This window comes from Dermacentor silvarum, chromosome 4, assembly GCF_013339745.2.
Source record: "Dermacentor silvarum isolate Dsil-2018 chromosome 4, BIME_Dsil_1.4, whole genome shotgun sequence".
NCBI classification, from domain to species: domain Eukaryota; kingdom Metazoa; phylum Arthropoda; class Arachnida; order Ixodida; family Ixodidae; genus Dermacentor; species Dermacentor silvarum.
This window is the reverse complement of record NC_051157.2, coordinates 226897468-226913773: the sequence shown is the minus strand read 5'-3', so window position 1 is coordinate 226913773 and position 16306 is coordinate 226897468. Positions and strand designations below refer to the sequence as shown.

The 16306-nt window shown below is 49.6% G+C and overlaps 1 protein-coding gene across 6 annotated transcripts in view; it reads left to right on the top strand.

The window, feature by feature from the left end:
* LOC119451014 (DENN domain-containing protein 2D-like) overlaps nt 1-16306 on the top strand; it is a 428171-nt gene that overhangs the window by 276982 nt on the left and 134883 nt on the right. For all 6 annotated transcript variants that reach the window (XM_049666396.1, XM_049666395.1, XM_049666393.1 and 3 more), the window contains one exon: nt 5041-5218. In XM_049666396.1, the coding sequence (XP_049522353.1) occupies nt 5041-5218 (178 nt within the window). The remainder of the gene's footprint in view (nt 1-5040; nt 5219-16306) is intronic.

Sequence of the window (16306 nt, the reverse complement as noted above, 5' to 3'; positions counted from 1 at the left end):
CTACGCTCCCAATCTATCGTTGGATGAGAAAAGCACCCCGCAACTTCTGCAACATACTGTACGCGTGCGAGGAGAATTATGGAGCGCGAACGAGGAATCTGCCTAACTATTGTCTGCCATGGAAGTGGAAGAAGAAATGGCTTTTATACTTCTACCTACTTGTTTTCTAAAAATGGACAATGAATAAACGGAAGACGCGGACACCTCGGAAACGGCGGTGGTGGGTTCGCCTGGCTTTGCAAAAGCGCGAGAAGTTGGGTCACGCCAAGGCTTCGTTGCCGCACCTCCGTTTTAGTGCCACTCTTGTCGTAGAGCAAGGGCTGGTTCTTGATCGCGTCGATCAGTATTCCAGCCTACACTTTTGGTGCCATGTTCAATTTTACGACCAGTTGTTTACATGCTAGTGTAGCTTCCAGTGAAGCAGAACGACTTTCCGCCGCATTTCCGCTTCGCCATGGCGAAAAAATTGACCCGAGACCGATTTGGCTAGCAGCCTGTTTTTCTGCATGTTTTGCCGCCTCGGTGGGTGGATTTTTGCAAGATTTGGCCGCTTCCGACAGCTTCGATGCCAAGTGCATGTGAACGTAGCCTAAGATCCTGCGCGAGCGCGGCCTAACTCGCACCTGAAGGGAAGCGGCGGAAATGTATGCCGGAGATTTCGACCACCTGGGGGGTCTTTAACGTGCACCTAAATCTAAGTAAACGGGCCTCGAGCGTTTTTGCCATCATCTAAAATGCGGCTGCCGCATTTGTTGCTGCAGAATGCGTCCGCCACATTCTCGCCCAAAACTTCACAGAGTGTCAAAGCCTTGACAAACACCGTGACAGTTTTTTTCCATATGCAGACATGATTCGCTGTAAATTACCAACCGAAACGAAATCGCCCAGGAATGAAATTGTGATAGTAGCACCGGTTTCATGCATTATGTCAGCGCGAAGCGACGAGAAGAAAGGGTGGGTAAGTGCGGGGGGGGCTTATAACGAACCTCCATACAACGAATTCCTGGATATAACGAAGTTTTTGTATTCCCCGCCGTTACTCCATAGAAGCAAATGTATTTGAGACCTCTACATAAAGAAGTGGCAGCGGGAGATCCCCTCGAATTAACGAATTTTCCCCGCCGACAACCTAGATTTTGCCCAAAATTTTGTCATTTTTGCGTGAGCAGCAACCAGAAGCACCTTCTCCGCCGCAACGGAATGCGAAGCGGCGGCGGCGCGCTTGGCGCGCTCGAATTCACGGCGACTGCGAGGCGAGAGCGAGCGCACGTGTGCGAGCGTGCACGAGGCGGGCCTGCATCCCTTGACCCGGCGATCTTGCCGCCGCAGGCGTGACCTTTCCCCCTTCCTTCATTCAAACCTGATCCCGCCACTTGCTGCAGCTGGCCTAGCCCGCCAAGCCGGCACTCTCCTTTTCCTGTTGATGTTACCGAAGGTAAAAGAAAAAAAAAAACGGTGTTTTTTTTTTTTTTCAATGCACTGGCAGCGCCACTTTTTGGTTACTGCGCAAGTCTCTGCGCTTTACTTCACTAACCTGAAACTAGGTTGGCACCTAGTGTCAGGTGACATACGACGCTACGACGCCATCTTGTCACTCGCTCTTCGTTTCTGACACCTCGCACTTGTGCGAAACAACACGCATCCATGCATCCAGTACCTGGTGTGGCATTCTAAGGATGAGTGCTTCGACGAAGAAACGCAAGATATTGACCTTGTCTGCCGTTCGCTTTGAAGATAAGCCCGTGCGGGCGCACACTTTTTATACGTCGCTGATCGCTTTCAAGATACGGCCGCCGCCGCCAAAGTAAACGCCTCTCTTTCTCGCCTCCCCCGCCGTGCCTAGCCTCCCTCGCGCGCGCGAGATTGAGTGGACTGACCCACGCAAGCTTTCACTCGCACACGAGTATCTCAGTATGGCACGCGGCGACGATGTTGCCGTGTTTGGACTTTACACGGAACCTCAAAGTGATGTCCACGGTGACGGCTCAAATGCACTTCGCAATAAAAATGTCCTTCTGCGCGGTTACTACTCCGACGGCGACAGTGAATTCACACCCCCTACCGGCAGCTTCTCCGCATTACCGGGAACTTATCTTGAATGCCATGCTTTTGTGCGCGGCAATCGGCAACAGCTGTATGAGCAGGAAATATGTCATGGTGGCCATTCACTATAGCTGGCGACTGTCGTCCGGGCATCGCAACTCGAGAATCGAACGTCTGTGCACATGAGATTTTGCCGATTTTGTGCCTGCGCGTGTAGAACAAGAAAAATGTCACAGTTTCGCCCTAAGGGCGAAGCAATGAATGCGATAGCAACACAACAATGTCATACGAAGTAAGGTGAGCGGCTTTGGTAGCAATATGAATTGTAGTAAACATGAGCTGATTAAGTAAGCAGGTGTGCTGCGGCGTAAGTAGACCGACATGAAGAGAGACTCGATGACCATGAGAAGGCGCGTGTGAAACGGTGGTGTTGATGAGAAGCGCTTCCCGTGGGCAGCGCGTGCGAAGGGACACACCTGTAGCGCTGCACTGCCGATCCGGGCAGCATTGCATGTGTAACGTGCGTTGGAAAATGTGGCCGGGCTATTACTAACTGAATGAACAAGCGTGGTGTGAGCGCGCACAAACAAACATGAATAGATCACACTGAATGAACTTAGACATCGTAACAAGCGCTGATGGACGGGAACACAAAGAGGAGACAAGTAGACTGGACGGGCGCTAGACATCAACTGAGTTGATGTCTAGCGCCCGTCCGGTCTACTTGTCTCCACTTTGTGTTCCCATCCATCAGCGCTTGTTACGAGTTGATGTCTAGCGCCCGTCCAGTCTACTTGTCTCCTCTTTGTGTTCCCGTCCATCAGCGCTTGTTACGATGTCTAAGTTCAGTTACAACCAACTAGCCCAAATTTCTGCTTTAAACACACTGAATGACTGCAGACAACGACTGTCATAACGCTGGCAGCAAGCGCATACGCCGCAGTGGGCGAAGGTACGTGCGGTCTATCGCTTCAACGGAAACTGAGCGGTGAATGCACAGCGCATACAAAGGTCAGAGCCGTGTGGAGATAAGAGACGGTGCGGGCGAGCGACAAGCGCGGTTGTTGGCAGAGTAGAAGTGCGCCCCCCGCTCCCTCCGGCGCTGGCTTCCCGCTTCCTTGCTTGCGCCTGGGAGATTGAGTGCGTTTGCTCTCCGTGATAGTGCGCATCCCCGCACGCTTCCGCTCGGGCATACGGCGCGCGGCGAAGATTTTATCTATACGGAACCTCACGGCGACGGCGACGCCGACGGCAGAAATCCGGTTGAAGTGTCCATATAATTGCTATCGCAATAAAAATTGTACGCACTAACCGTTTGGTGGGCAATGAGCGACTACGGCTTAAGTGGTCAGCCAGTACATGGGGTTCAATGGGGGCTTGGTGGGGGAATCTTGCGACTACGTTTACACCGCAATCGCGCATTCAGCGGGTACGTATTAAGGAGGTTTGACTACTATCCTTACTTCGTATAGCTGTCTGCTAATTTGCTGTTGCAATCGATGCTTCGCCTTTCGGGCGAAACTTGGCCTTTTTTGTTCATCGCAACTTTAGTGTATTGGGAGTAAATCTTGAGCGCTAGTACATAGGGCAAGCGTTTGTCCGAACCTGCATATAACGAAATCCTCTTTATAACGAAGTTTTTCGGGAATTTGTCAGTTTCGTTATATCCAGGTTTAACTGTAATTAAAAAAAAAATGTCTCAGTTTCGCTCAAAAGGCGAAGCATAAATCGGGATAGCAAATTAGTAGAGAGCTATAAGGAGTAGGGATAGTAGTTTTATCGGCTGCATAAACTTGACACATTCGCTTACTAACTGAATCAATAAGCGTGGTGTCAACTCCCACAAGCAAACATGACTGCAGACAATTAACCACTGTCAAAACGTGGGCGTGGGGAAACGTGGCCGCTGCAGCGAGCAAAGGTTCGTGTGGTCTATCGCTTCAACGGAAACTGAGGGGTGTAAGCACAGCGTATACAAAGGTGAGAGCCGTAAGGAGATCGCTTTCAAGATACGGTGCGCGCGACAACACCGACAGCCGGCACAGGCACGAACACATTTGTTGGCAGAGTAGAAGCCACCGCCCCCCCCCCCTCCCCTCCCTTCCTCCCGTGCTGCCTTCCTGCTTTGCTCCTTTCGCGTGGGAGATTGCGTCGCCAGTTCCCCTTGCGCCCGGTTGCAAGATACGCATTTGGTGCCATAGCACAGCATCGCCCCCCCCTTCCTCCCATACCCCCGCGGCCTTTCGCGCGATGGAAGTCGCGTTTGCTCTCCGCAGTGCGTTCGCTCTCCGTAAAGGCACGTGTCCTCCGCGCGCTTTCACTCGCACATACGGCACGCGGCGAAGATTTTATCGCCCTTGGACTCATGCTCCACGTCTAATGCTCCTCCTCCACATCGCCCTCGTTGATGTCCTCGCCTGTCGGTGGGCGCACCTCCTTGAGAAGCGTGCTCGCTACTGCCCTTGTTGGCAAGACTTTTCCGCGGAAGCCGCATTATAACCGGTATTTCATCTCACGCGGCTGCACTGTAAGCGGTATGCGCATACATGGAGGGCTATGGGAAAATTAACGGCAGTCTGAAAAGACCGTACTATATCTGGTCCTGCACTATAAGCGGTTACATTATAAGTGATCTATACTGTACTTGTTCTGCTAGAAGGTAGCACAACTCAAGGAGACAAGATATAATAAAGACTGAAAACCCAAGTGCTTTTTGAGATGATGAGCATTTCAAATTTTTGCCCAGCGAGGTCACATTTAACAACCTCACTAGTACTGCTGAGAGCATTCTTGCCCTAGCCTAAAGTACTGCTTACTTTTGATGCATACAGCTATTCACCCCATAGTGTTGACCATCAAAGCGAGGGTGAAGAGTGGGGGAGGAGGTTGCAGAACAGGCTCTTGCGCATAATTGCATGTGCAGGAATTGACTTGGATGATGTTCAAATGGCTTTAGTAATAAAAAGGAACGTGGTGTTGCCTTGCTGGTGTGACCAGGCTGGTGCGAGGCTGGCTCGAGTCCCTGGAGTGCCTGACGTACCCTTTCCGGTGGCCGCACGTGCGAGTGCCCCTGGTGCCCAAGAGCCTGCTGGCCCTGTGCTCCTCAGGCGAACCGTACTTGCTCGGGGTGCATGCCGCTCTGGCCCACACCGCACTCGAGCTGCTCTCAGGACCGGTGCGTCTCTCCTCGGTTTCATTCGACGGGTCATATTTGCCATCTGTCACTTTATCATAATTTGCAAAAGCCTTACCGTGCCTGTTTGGTTTCCCATAGGGATAAGGAATGCATACTGCAAAACCAGACAAGAGGACCAGTAAAAATAAGAACGAGCGCTTACTGCCAACTGAATATTTTACCGCTTGAAACGAGGTTTTATGTATTGACAAAAACGATGAAAAGTTGTGAGATCAGTAGAAAAATTGCATCTTAACAACAACAAAGTCATCAATGAAATGAGTGAACAGGATGTCGCAATCGCCTGCGGCATGTGCTGGCATTCTGAATAAATGCAGACCCTTTTTGCGACAGGGCAACTGATGGCTTGCTTATGCAAGTGCTGCTTTCATGGGCTGTGGCAGCTGCTTTGACTGTGATGTGAGTGCAATCATCTCTGTGCCTAAAGATGCAGCCACATGCATGGCAATGCAGGGCTTGGAGGCTAATCTTAGCCAGGTGCCTGTGTTAACTGCTTAGATGATACAGTAGAACCCCGCTGATACGTTTTTCACTGGACCGTAAAAAAAAAACAAAAAAAGAAATGTAAGAGCCGGGAAACACAAGAGCCGAGAAATATGAAAAATTGAGAAATGAGAGTAGCATTGAACTGCACACATTTAACTGCACACATTTTAATACTTACGTGTGAAAGAAAGTCGTAGTTTCGCCTGAAAACCGCAGCATCGATTGTGATAGCAAATTAGACACTTATACAATGTAAGGATAGTAGTTTTATCGTCTATATAAACTTGTAAACATTCGCTTATTAACTATATCAAGCATGGTGTCAGCGCCCACAGGCTAACATGAACACATCACACTCGATGAGCGAGGACACGTGCTGTCAAACGCTGGCGTGAGAAAATGCCGCTGCAGCAGCGAGCGAAGTGACCTTCATGCTGTTGTCTATCGCTTCAATGCAAACTGAGTGCCGAGAACACACAGCACGCACAAAGCTACGAGCCACCGACGCACCTTCACTGCCGAGACCCTACCCCCAACACAGATTGCGCCGCGCAGTACGCATTTTCCCCCTTCGCCCTCGCTCCCTCGCTGGTGCCTTGAGTGCAAGAGAAGGCGCGCTCCCTCCCTGCTTTTCTTTCTTGTGTGCGAGAGATTTAGACACGGTCGTTGGCTCCCCTAGCACGCTTTCACTCGCACATACAGCATACGGCATGCGGCGACGGCAATATTGCCCTTGGACTTTATACGGAACATCAATGTGCCAAAACTAATTTTAGGGCCACAACGCGTCATAGACACCATCTTTAGATAGCAAATACGGATCTCAAGGGCCATACTTTTGCTGGCGGAAGCCGAAAATACGTCATAGGTGTCGCCCCTGGCACTTTGGGCGGTCAATGCCATCGTCAAGCCATCAAGCCAAGCGACATGAAAAGTCAAAATGGCCGCTCGCAACGTATGATGCGGGAACGGTCCACAGTTGCTACGCAACAGTGGGGTCACCAATGCATTGGGTTCTATGGGAACTGTGCCGGGACCGGCCGAAAACGATGTAACAGGCGGGAAAATGCAGCACCCGGCAACATAACAGCAGGTTGCTACTGTATTTAAAGGCTGTCAAAAACAAAATGAGACAGCTACCAACTCTGCAGCCTTGCCTACTGCTCATTTATCCAAACTGAAATTTTCTTGCAGTTAGCCTTTAAGCCTTTCGCATCATTGACATACCGGTATGCTTCCATGTTTCTGCCCCGCATGTTCCTTTTGACATTCCTTTTCCAGATAGGAATGCAAGGACCACATCAAGAGAGCATTTGCCATTCTCTCTGTTATATTTGCATTTCTACGCTAAGTTAGTGCAGCTGAAAAAAAGTTCTTAGCAGTGTGTTTCCAAGATGAACTTGGAATGCCCTATGGGGTCTCATACGTGCTCTTGGGACAAAAGAACGACAACACAGTAGTGTAAACAATCACAAGGGAATTTATTGCACCTTTCATACACTAATACACGCTAGCTGAATTACTATGCAAAGAACATTCACATGGGCGCGCGACAAATCAAGGAAGTCCGACTCACCGCGACCGGACAGCGAGCGAATATGTTTCCCTCATGCTATGACACCATCGCCTAGTCGTTCATGTGCACAGTCACGCGAACGGTGGCATGTTCGAACGATCCGTGTTCGTCCATACCGGTGCCCTTCTCCTAGCCACGCGAGACGGTCTCGCGAAGCGTGGATCGGCGCGGGACGTCCGCATCGCTCACCGACCCAAACCCAAAGAGGAACCGCCTTCGACCTTTTGCTCTCAAGTCACCCTGCCGTTCGGTGGCGTTCACATCGCGACACTTGCGCCATCTCTCGCAATGCGCCGCAACCGCTACGACTGCGGCCGGCGCTTAGCCACGCGGAGAAGCCGGATTACAGCAGAAGCAAGCTATGTGGGGAAAACAACATCAGGGGATGCGTGAGAGTCGTGCATCCCCACAGCCCATACTAAGGAGCCATCAGGAGATTAAGGAAGGTCCTTGTACAAACTCAGCAAGTGTGCCTCTGTGGTTAAAAGCGGCTCTTCATTATGCAATTTTTTAAATTTCAGGATACCTTCTGCATCTTAATATAGTAAGCAACTACGGAGAAAAAATATCGCAAGCTAAAAATGTTACAGAACAGAGCTTTTTGCATGCTCAAGCACAGGTCTGGTTGCCTAAAAGATTTATCTTTGAAATCTTGTGCATAAGAAGCATGTGCTTCTATATTTTTTACTCTGTGCAAATAAATATTGTCACAGGTAGAGGCGGGAAGTGCAGTATGAAGTAAAGGATGTAATAGGGGCGGCAGCAGAAGAGGAGGAGGACACTGTCCGTAGCAAAATATGCAAACAAATTACACAACTGTGTTATGCGAAATCCTGCCAAATGTGGCTCATATAATAACCTTTGTGGGCATGTGTCTATGCTCATCCGTTTCATATGTTGCAGGCAATGCTGCGAAAGCTACACAACTGGTGTGGCCACGGACATCTTGTACTGTGCATTTCGCAGTGCAATTAATTTCCATCTGCAGTGGCTTTTGTGGAATAAATACTTGACACATTACCGCTACAATTTGTGCACGTAAAGTTACGTCAAATCACATACAGTAATCCCTCATTATAACGAACTCAGTGGGATGGCGAAAAAATTCGTTATAAGCGGTAATTTCATATAAGCGACCAGTCAAGCCTTAATTGCGCCACAACTGCGAGGAAGTCAAAATACAATGTATTCAATGAAGCAAAACTTTATTCAGGTGCAAAAAAAGGCAGTGAACTTTGGCTGTTTCAAGTTATTACAGGGCATGAGCAAGCCCTGCTCTAATTTGACCAAGCATTGCACGAGGCCGTGGTCGCCGCCCATGCATTCAACCTTATTTTGCACCGGGCGTAGGTCACGGAAGACTATGTGAGTATCGCACTGGAAAGCGCCGCAAATGCCGTGGCTCGAGTCTGAGATTGTGTTTGTTGTGCTCAAAAAATGATTAGCAGCTCGTTATTGGTACGCAGCGCGATCGTGAAAACTGAACGGTGTTGCAGTAGGGGCTTTGCATGATCACTGGGCAATTTTTTCCCGAGGTGTGCAGCCATGAAGTTTGCAAAACGAGATTTTTTCGGCGCACCGTTGTCAAGCACACTGTGCTAATTCTACAGTTCGAGTGTCGGTGTTCACGCACCGTTGCATCCACGCCATTGACAAATGTCTAGAAACAAAATTCAGTGACCCTACCGCACATTTAGACCATTTGTCTAAAGTCGGATGGCGCAAATTGAGCATGACCGGCTTGAGAAAATCGCCAGGAAAACACCAACTTGCGTTGACCCACCATGTTGACATCCTGACTCGCCGCTTGCAACGCTCGGATTTTTCGTGTTTTCAGCAAGCTTATCGGTCGATTTGCACCGTGAAAAGTACAACGAAGCTAGGGGCGGTGTTTTATTGCGATGCAGGCTGATTATGGCGAGTAGAGAGTAAATTTCTAGACCGGCTTCCCCAAAGTCGTATTCCCGATTTGTTAACGTAGCTCCTCGCGTCGAACATGGCACTTACAATTGGAGGGACACTTCCTTTGTGCTTTTCGGCACGTTTCAGCGCCAGAAGTACTCTTTAGAGCGGTCAAACTGTGCTCATCAAGCGCACCCCATGGAATGCTACAGCGCAAGTCTGCCCGCACTCTTTTGGCCACTTTTTGGCATCCAAGAGACTGTGCAGTTTTCTGGCATTGCAAAGCATCGGGAAAACTTTATTTTCATGTGGATGGGAGACACCAGCGATGCGATTGCGTCTGAGATTAACGGTTTGGGTGCGCTGCACCATGGATATTGACAGTTTCTGTTCGCTCCGTAGTAAACAGTTGGGAGCACTCAGCACTCGCTTGGTACCCATTACTAGGCAGTCAGCGGTCGTGGGTTTGGTACTTTTGTCGTCTGTTCTGTGCCTGCATGAGACTAATTCGTCAGCGGTATTAATATGACACGGCATGCGCAGTGTCGGCGATGCCTCCGCTTACTACTTTGCTCTAAGCGGGTCAAGCGCTTGTTGCGCTTCGAGTAATGCAGCTTAAAATGCATGCGTTTGGGTCAGGACCGTAAGAAATTTAAAATAAAGCGATATTTCGAGTAACGCGATTTCAGTTATAACAAGGGATTACTGTATTATTTGTGTGCCTTTGTGCTTCCGGTAGGCAGCATTACCTGCGTTAGTGGCTGCAGAAACGTCTCGTCCTACTCGCTCGGTGGTAAATAGGTTGAGATCTGCTATGTTATGTCATATCTTGCGACATAAAAGTAAGAAACCTAATCTCACTTTAAAGCGCACCTATTTCATCATTTATACGTACTACTCTTTGGTTGCCATTGCAAGCAGTGAGAGTTCTAGTACTCGTACATGCTATGCATGAAACGGGGCATGTGGTTAGAGAAGGACATGGACATAAATTGATTACCACGTGTCAAACAGCTGATTAAGCTTAACAGAAGAGTACCAAAGGTTTCTGATAACTTAGCTGATTAAGTTTAACAGAAGAGTACCAAAGGTTTCTAATAGCTTAAAATGACATTAAAAAATCGACTTATATGCCCAGACAGGGATACTTTATAGCTGTCTCTCTAAGGATGTTGGCTTGACCATTGACAAGGTGCATGAAGGTGCATAAAGGTGCATAAAGCACACTATAGTTTGGGAGTGAGTCATTGGTAGATATTGGGAAGCAGAGTGTCGGCTCAGCAGCACTGCCCAGATGGCTCGCCGGAGTATTGAACAGGCAAATTACTGGCTGCATTGCGGTACTGGAATTGGGCTTAATGCACACTAAATGATCAGTAAATCTTAATTAAAAGATTTAAAAGAAAAAAGGAATTCTGTATCCACAGAACGCTCTCGTACCATGCTTTGGGTACATGTTAATGAATTCCAAGTTCTCAAAATTAATCTAGAACCTCTCACTATGGTGTCCCTCATAGCCTGCTGTGCATATTTGAGGTATCAAGTTGATCTATGTATGGCAAATTTTTGCTTTATTAAAGCAGATTTTTAATGCATTGATTTCTATGTAAATTTTAAGAAGTACAATGGCTTTCTTATTAGTTCATTATAACACATCTTGTTATAATGAGGTTTCACTGAATTTCTTCATCTGCCTTTTTGAATTCTATGAAGAAAACAGAAAATGAAGCCAAAGGAAACATTGGGGAAATGAATAGTTATGTTTGAATTGAAGCATAGATATACTATGGAAATGAAAGTCGACGAAAAGAGAACTTCCGGCATGTTTGAACTGAACCCTCAGCTTCTGCATTACGTGTGCGATGGGGGATATTCACATTGCACGGCCTTTTGACAACACTGGCCGCACCCGTCATCCTTTTTTTGTGGCCTAGTTGCAATACAGGCTATGCACCAATACTCACCATAGACGGCAAAGTAGGGAGACAGTCGCCATCTTTAGTTTTCTTCGAATTCTGATGAAGCTCTCTGAGAAGATAGATTCACAAAGAATAATCAAAGTAAAAATGATGCAGGCTACTTTGCTGCCAAAACAAGACGGCTGAGCTGAATGCTTTGTAGGCTTGACGGGAAAGTTGTCTGGTGCACAAGGAAATGTAGTCATGCTTTCCTATGTGCTTAATGTAAGCGACATTATGTTTTACAGCGGAGCTTTTCGCAAGTCTGTTTCGTGCCGACAGGAAATTCGGCCCAGCTGTGCGTCACTGAGCTACGCAACCTCCTCGCATCACACACGTGCGTAGGGCGTCGCCTAGCAACGGAGCGCCACGTCCTCACATACTACTACATTGCCAATCTGGAGGAGAGAGAGCTGAGAGAGAGTGAAAGCAGAGTATAAAAATAGCATTGCGCAGCATAGCGGACGCGAGGTGGAGAGGAGGAGGGAGGCAGGTGGTAGTGGGACGTGTAGAACTGCTGCCGACGCTGACCGCGTTCCCCCTTATCGCGCCGAATGCGCTGGGTGTCTGTGACTACAGCCGATGCTTCTGGCGGCGGCTCGGCAGGTTTCGACCAGAGAACTGGACACTCGTCACTTCCGAAAGACTGAAGCTAGAGCTAGGGAAGCTGAAACCAAGCGTCTTGCCTAACCTCCGCAGCAGCGCCACTCGCTCCTCCGCCGTAGATCTGCCTAGCTTCTCTCCATAGCCGTGCGGGGGTGAAGCTAGGCAATGATGTCATTCCAAAGTATATAGCTCCATGTTGTCGACGTGCAGAGACAGACTTTGCCTCGCGAGTTTTCGCCGAGCACATGGGCCGTCTGAAGAAGATCGTAGCGCCCGAAGAAGGGGAAGAGCGGCGCTTTTCGCGATAGCGTCTCTGAAGACTTCGCACCGATCCAGAGTTTCCCTAGCACCACCACCTAGAGCTAACAGAAAAGCCAAGTTAAAAGAAAAGCCAAGCTTAGAGAGAGCCAAGTTAAAGCTAATGAAAAGGCTAAGTTAAAACTAACAGAGAACCAAGTTAAAGCTAAGAGGGAACCAAGTCAAAGCTAATGAAAAGCCAAGTTAAAGCTAGGGAAGGGCCACCAGCTTCGCTGTTTACTCAGACTTTGCACTACTAGTGTGAAGCTGCCCCCATTTTTTTCATAGGTTAGCACATGCAAAGAGTTAAAATACAGAGATAATAGGTACTTTTCCTAGCTTTTTCTTGTAGCCACAAGGTGGCATCACATCACAGAGACATCTTCCCGAATCTTCCAGACAGTTCCAGACGCATTCCATTACTTGAGCTCGAAGCTGTCTTCTTAGCTGTCTACGTAGACTATCTCCAATGCTGGTCAGAATTGGAACACACCCATAGTGTACTGGAATACTAGGAAGTGTGCCGTGCCCATACGAAGGATGGGCGCTTTCCACAATGACACCGTGAGGAGACACAATGCTGCGGAATGCATCGTCTGAAACGAACACCCGGCAGGTTGGCATGCCTAGCTAGCACCTTACCCAAAGGCGATACAAATCTGGCTGGTATATATGGGCATTTCCTTTTGAGTTTATTCTACCATTAATGCATTCACTTGACATTCCATGAGTGAGCCTTGTTGCATGGGTTTGCATGAACATGCAGTTCGCAAAGTGTGTATTGTTCAAGTGTTCATTTGGAACTTTTCTGTATAGAAATGAAACTGAGTGGCGCAATAGTTTAGCGTTACCATAAAAAAAACTCGGAACATAATACGAATTCGAATATAATATGAAGGGTTATTTTATATCCGCATGAAGGGACAAAAAAAATTTTTTTTGTATATACAGTTAAACCTGCTTATAACAAACCTCCATATAGCGAATTCCTGGATATAACGAAGTTTTTCGATTCCCCGCCGTTACTCCATAGAAGCACATGTATTTGAGACCTCTACGTAACGAAGTGGCAGCGGGAGACCCCCTCGATATAACGAATTTTCCCCTCCGACCACCTAGAGATTTCGCCCCAAATTTTGTCATTTTTGCGCGAGCAACAACTGGAAGCACCTTCTCCGCCGCGATGGAATGCGAAGCGAGCGCACGTGTGCGTGTGTGCGTGTGCGAGGCGGCCCTGCATCCCTCGACCCGGCGACCTTGCCGCCGCGGGCGTGACCTTTCCCCCTCCCTTCATTCAAATCTGATCCTGCCGCTTGCTGCAGCTGGCCTAGCCCGCCAAGCCGGCACTCTCTCCTTTTCCAGCTGATGTTGCTGACGCGCTGGTACACGCTGTGGCACATCAGACTCGATGAGCGCGGACACGCGCTGTCAAACGCTGGCGGCGTGTGGAAGCACCGCTTCTCCAGCGAGCGAAGTGACCTTCGTGCTGTTGTCTATCGCTTCAACGCAAACTGAGCGCCGAGAACACACAGCACGCAGAAAGCTACGAGCCGCCGACGCACCTACACTGCTAGACTCTGCCCCAACGCAGATCGCTTTCAAGATACGGCCTGCGCGACCGCGCGCCGCCCCGCTATCCCTCCCCCCTTCGCCGTCTCCTCGCCGGTGCCTCGAGCGCAACGGAAGAAGGCACGCTTCCTCCCTGCTTTTCTTGCGCGCGCGAGATTTAGACACGGTCGTCGGCTCCCCTCGCACGTTTTCACTCGCACATACAGCTATACGGCGCGCGGCGACTGCGTTATCGCCCTTGGACTTTAGGGTACGGCCACGCTAGCGGCAAAAACACGCAGCAACAGAAACGCGCGGCAACGCGTCATGCTGCGCGCGGCAAAAGCGGCAGGAATCGGGGGTCTTGCGGCGTGCCGCGCGAAATGGGTTCCGAGACTCATTTCTGCCGTGAGATGAAGAACCAATCAAGAGCGACGAGGGTGACGTCACGGAGCCATCACAACCGGAACGCCGCCGGTCCGCGCCGGGTTTTCAATCGACGATGGTCGTCTCTCGCACGAAACAACTGAGCGCTCGCGGTGTTGCTCGCCCGTTCGGAGAGCGCGAGAGATCTTATCGCGCTGCCGCGCGGCGAGACGCGCGTGTGCCACGGTGGACGCGCGGCAACTTGCCGCTCGCTGCATGACGCGCGCGTTTTTTGCCGCTAGCATGGCCGTACCCTTATATACGGAATATCTATGAACCAAAACCAATTTTAGGGCCATAACGCGTCATGGACACCATCTTTATATAGCAAATACGGATCTCAAGGGCCATACTTTTGCTGGCAGAAACCGAAAATATGTCATAGTTGTCGCCCCCGGCACTTTGGGCGGCAAATGCCATTGTCAAGCCACCAAGCCAAGCGACATGAAAAGTCAAAATGGCCGCTCGGGCCGGCGCGGGGTGGCAGTTCGCAACGTATGATGCGGGAGCGGTCCCACAGTTGCGACGCAATAGCGGGGTTACCAATGCATTGAGTTCTATGGGAGCTGTGCCGGGACCGGTCAAAAACGACGTCACAGCCGGGAAAATGCAGCCGCCGGGAACGTAACAGCGAGGTTCTACTGTAACATCATACGACACTACGACGCCATCGTGACGTTCGCTCTTCGTTTCCGATGCCTCGCGCTTGTGCAAAACGACACGCGTCCACGCATCCGGTACCTGGTGTGACATTCCGAGGATGAGTGCTTCGACGAAAACGGAAAAGGGGTGCGCGTTACAATTGAGGGCATGTTAGAATCGAGTAAATACGGTAAACGTTTATTTTTCGAATTTTCGTGCCGAACCTGCATATAATGAAATCCTCTTGATAACGAAGTTTTTCGGGAATTTGTCAATTTCGTTATATCCAGGTTTAACTGTAGTATGTATCACTGCACTTTGATAATAATATTCTGGCGCAGCAGTTATCACGTTTATTACGCGTCGGAGATGCAGCAAACCGACCACGCCCAAAGCACAGCTCGCACTCAAAAGAAAGAACCCACAAGCGATGATGAAGAACCCCATGTGAACCCCACGTGATGATCATGTACAGATGACAATGAATAGCTTAATAAATGGCCACACTAATTTCCCCCCACGCGAGAGCGGCCATCCTGGCTGCAATTCAAGGAGACGGAGAACGCCGCGTGAAAGGCTTCATACGGGAAACGTGGACAACCTCAGCAGCACTGCAGCGGCGGTCATTTGGAACAATAACAGGTGCTGCGCGATAGTTAACTGGACAGGTCTGCTCCAAGACTTTGTAGGGGCTGATGAACCGAAGCTGGAACTTGTCACACAAGCCAGGAGTACGAACCGGTGTCCAGAGCAGCACTTCCTCCCCAGGGTGGAAGCACACTACGCGATGAGAGGGGTCGTAATGCTGCTTGCGGTCCTGTTGCCGTGCTTCGGTGTTGATGCGGGTGATCTGGTAACAACGCAGAATGCGGGACACATATTCTTCCCAGGAGGATTGACATCGATTGGCAGTCGGTGCGAAGAAAGAGACGTCAAGACAGGAAGAGGGCGAACGACCATAGACAAGGTAGAATGGCGAGTAACCGGTCGGTCGTTGAACGGCGGTATTATACGCAAAAGTCACGAATGGCAAAATTGAATCCCAGTTTCTGTGATCTGGTTCGATGTACATAGCTATCATGTCTGATAGTGTGTGATGAAATCGCTCTGTTAGGCCGTTGGTTTGCAGATGGTAACTGGAGGTAGTCTTGTGGGTAGTTCCGGAGGCTCTGAGTACTTAGTCTATGAGTTGCGAGAGGAATGCTTCTTCACGGTGGCTCAGGATGACGCGAGGAGCACCATGACGCAGTACTAAGGCTCGAAGTATGAATGCAGCAACTTCAGAGGCTGAGGCAGAACTCACACAAGCTGTTTCGGCGTAGCGTGTCAAAAGGTCAACGGCTGTCACAATTCATCGTTTACCGGTGAAAGTCACAGGAAGAGGACCATACAGGTCAATGCCAATGACTTCAAATGGTTGTAACGGATACGGAACTGGTTGCAGTTGTCCGCTTGGGGCTGATGTAGGGAGCTGTCGACGCTGACAAAGGGCTCAGGAAGCGACATACCTCGCTACACTGGCGGACAAGCCGGGCCAGTAGAAGCGACCTTTGATGCGGTCATAGGTTTTCTGCAAATCAAGGTGACCAGCAGTCATGTCGTCGTGAGAAGCCTGCAGGACATGAG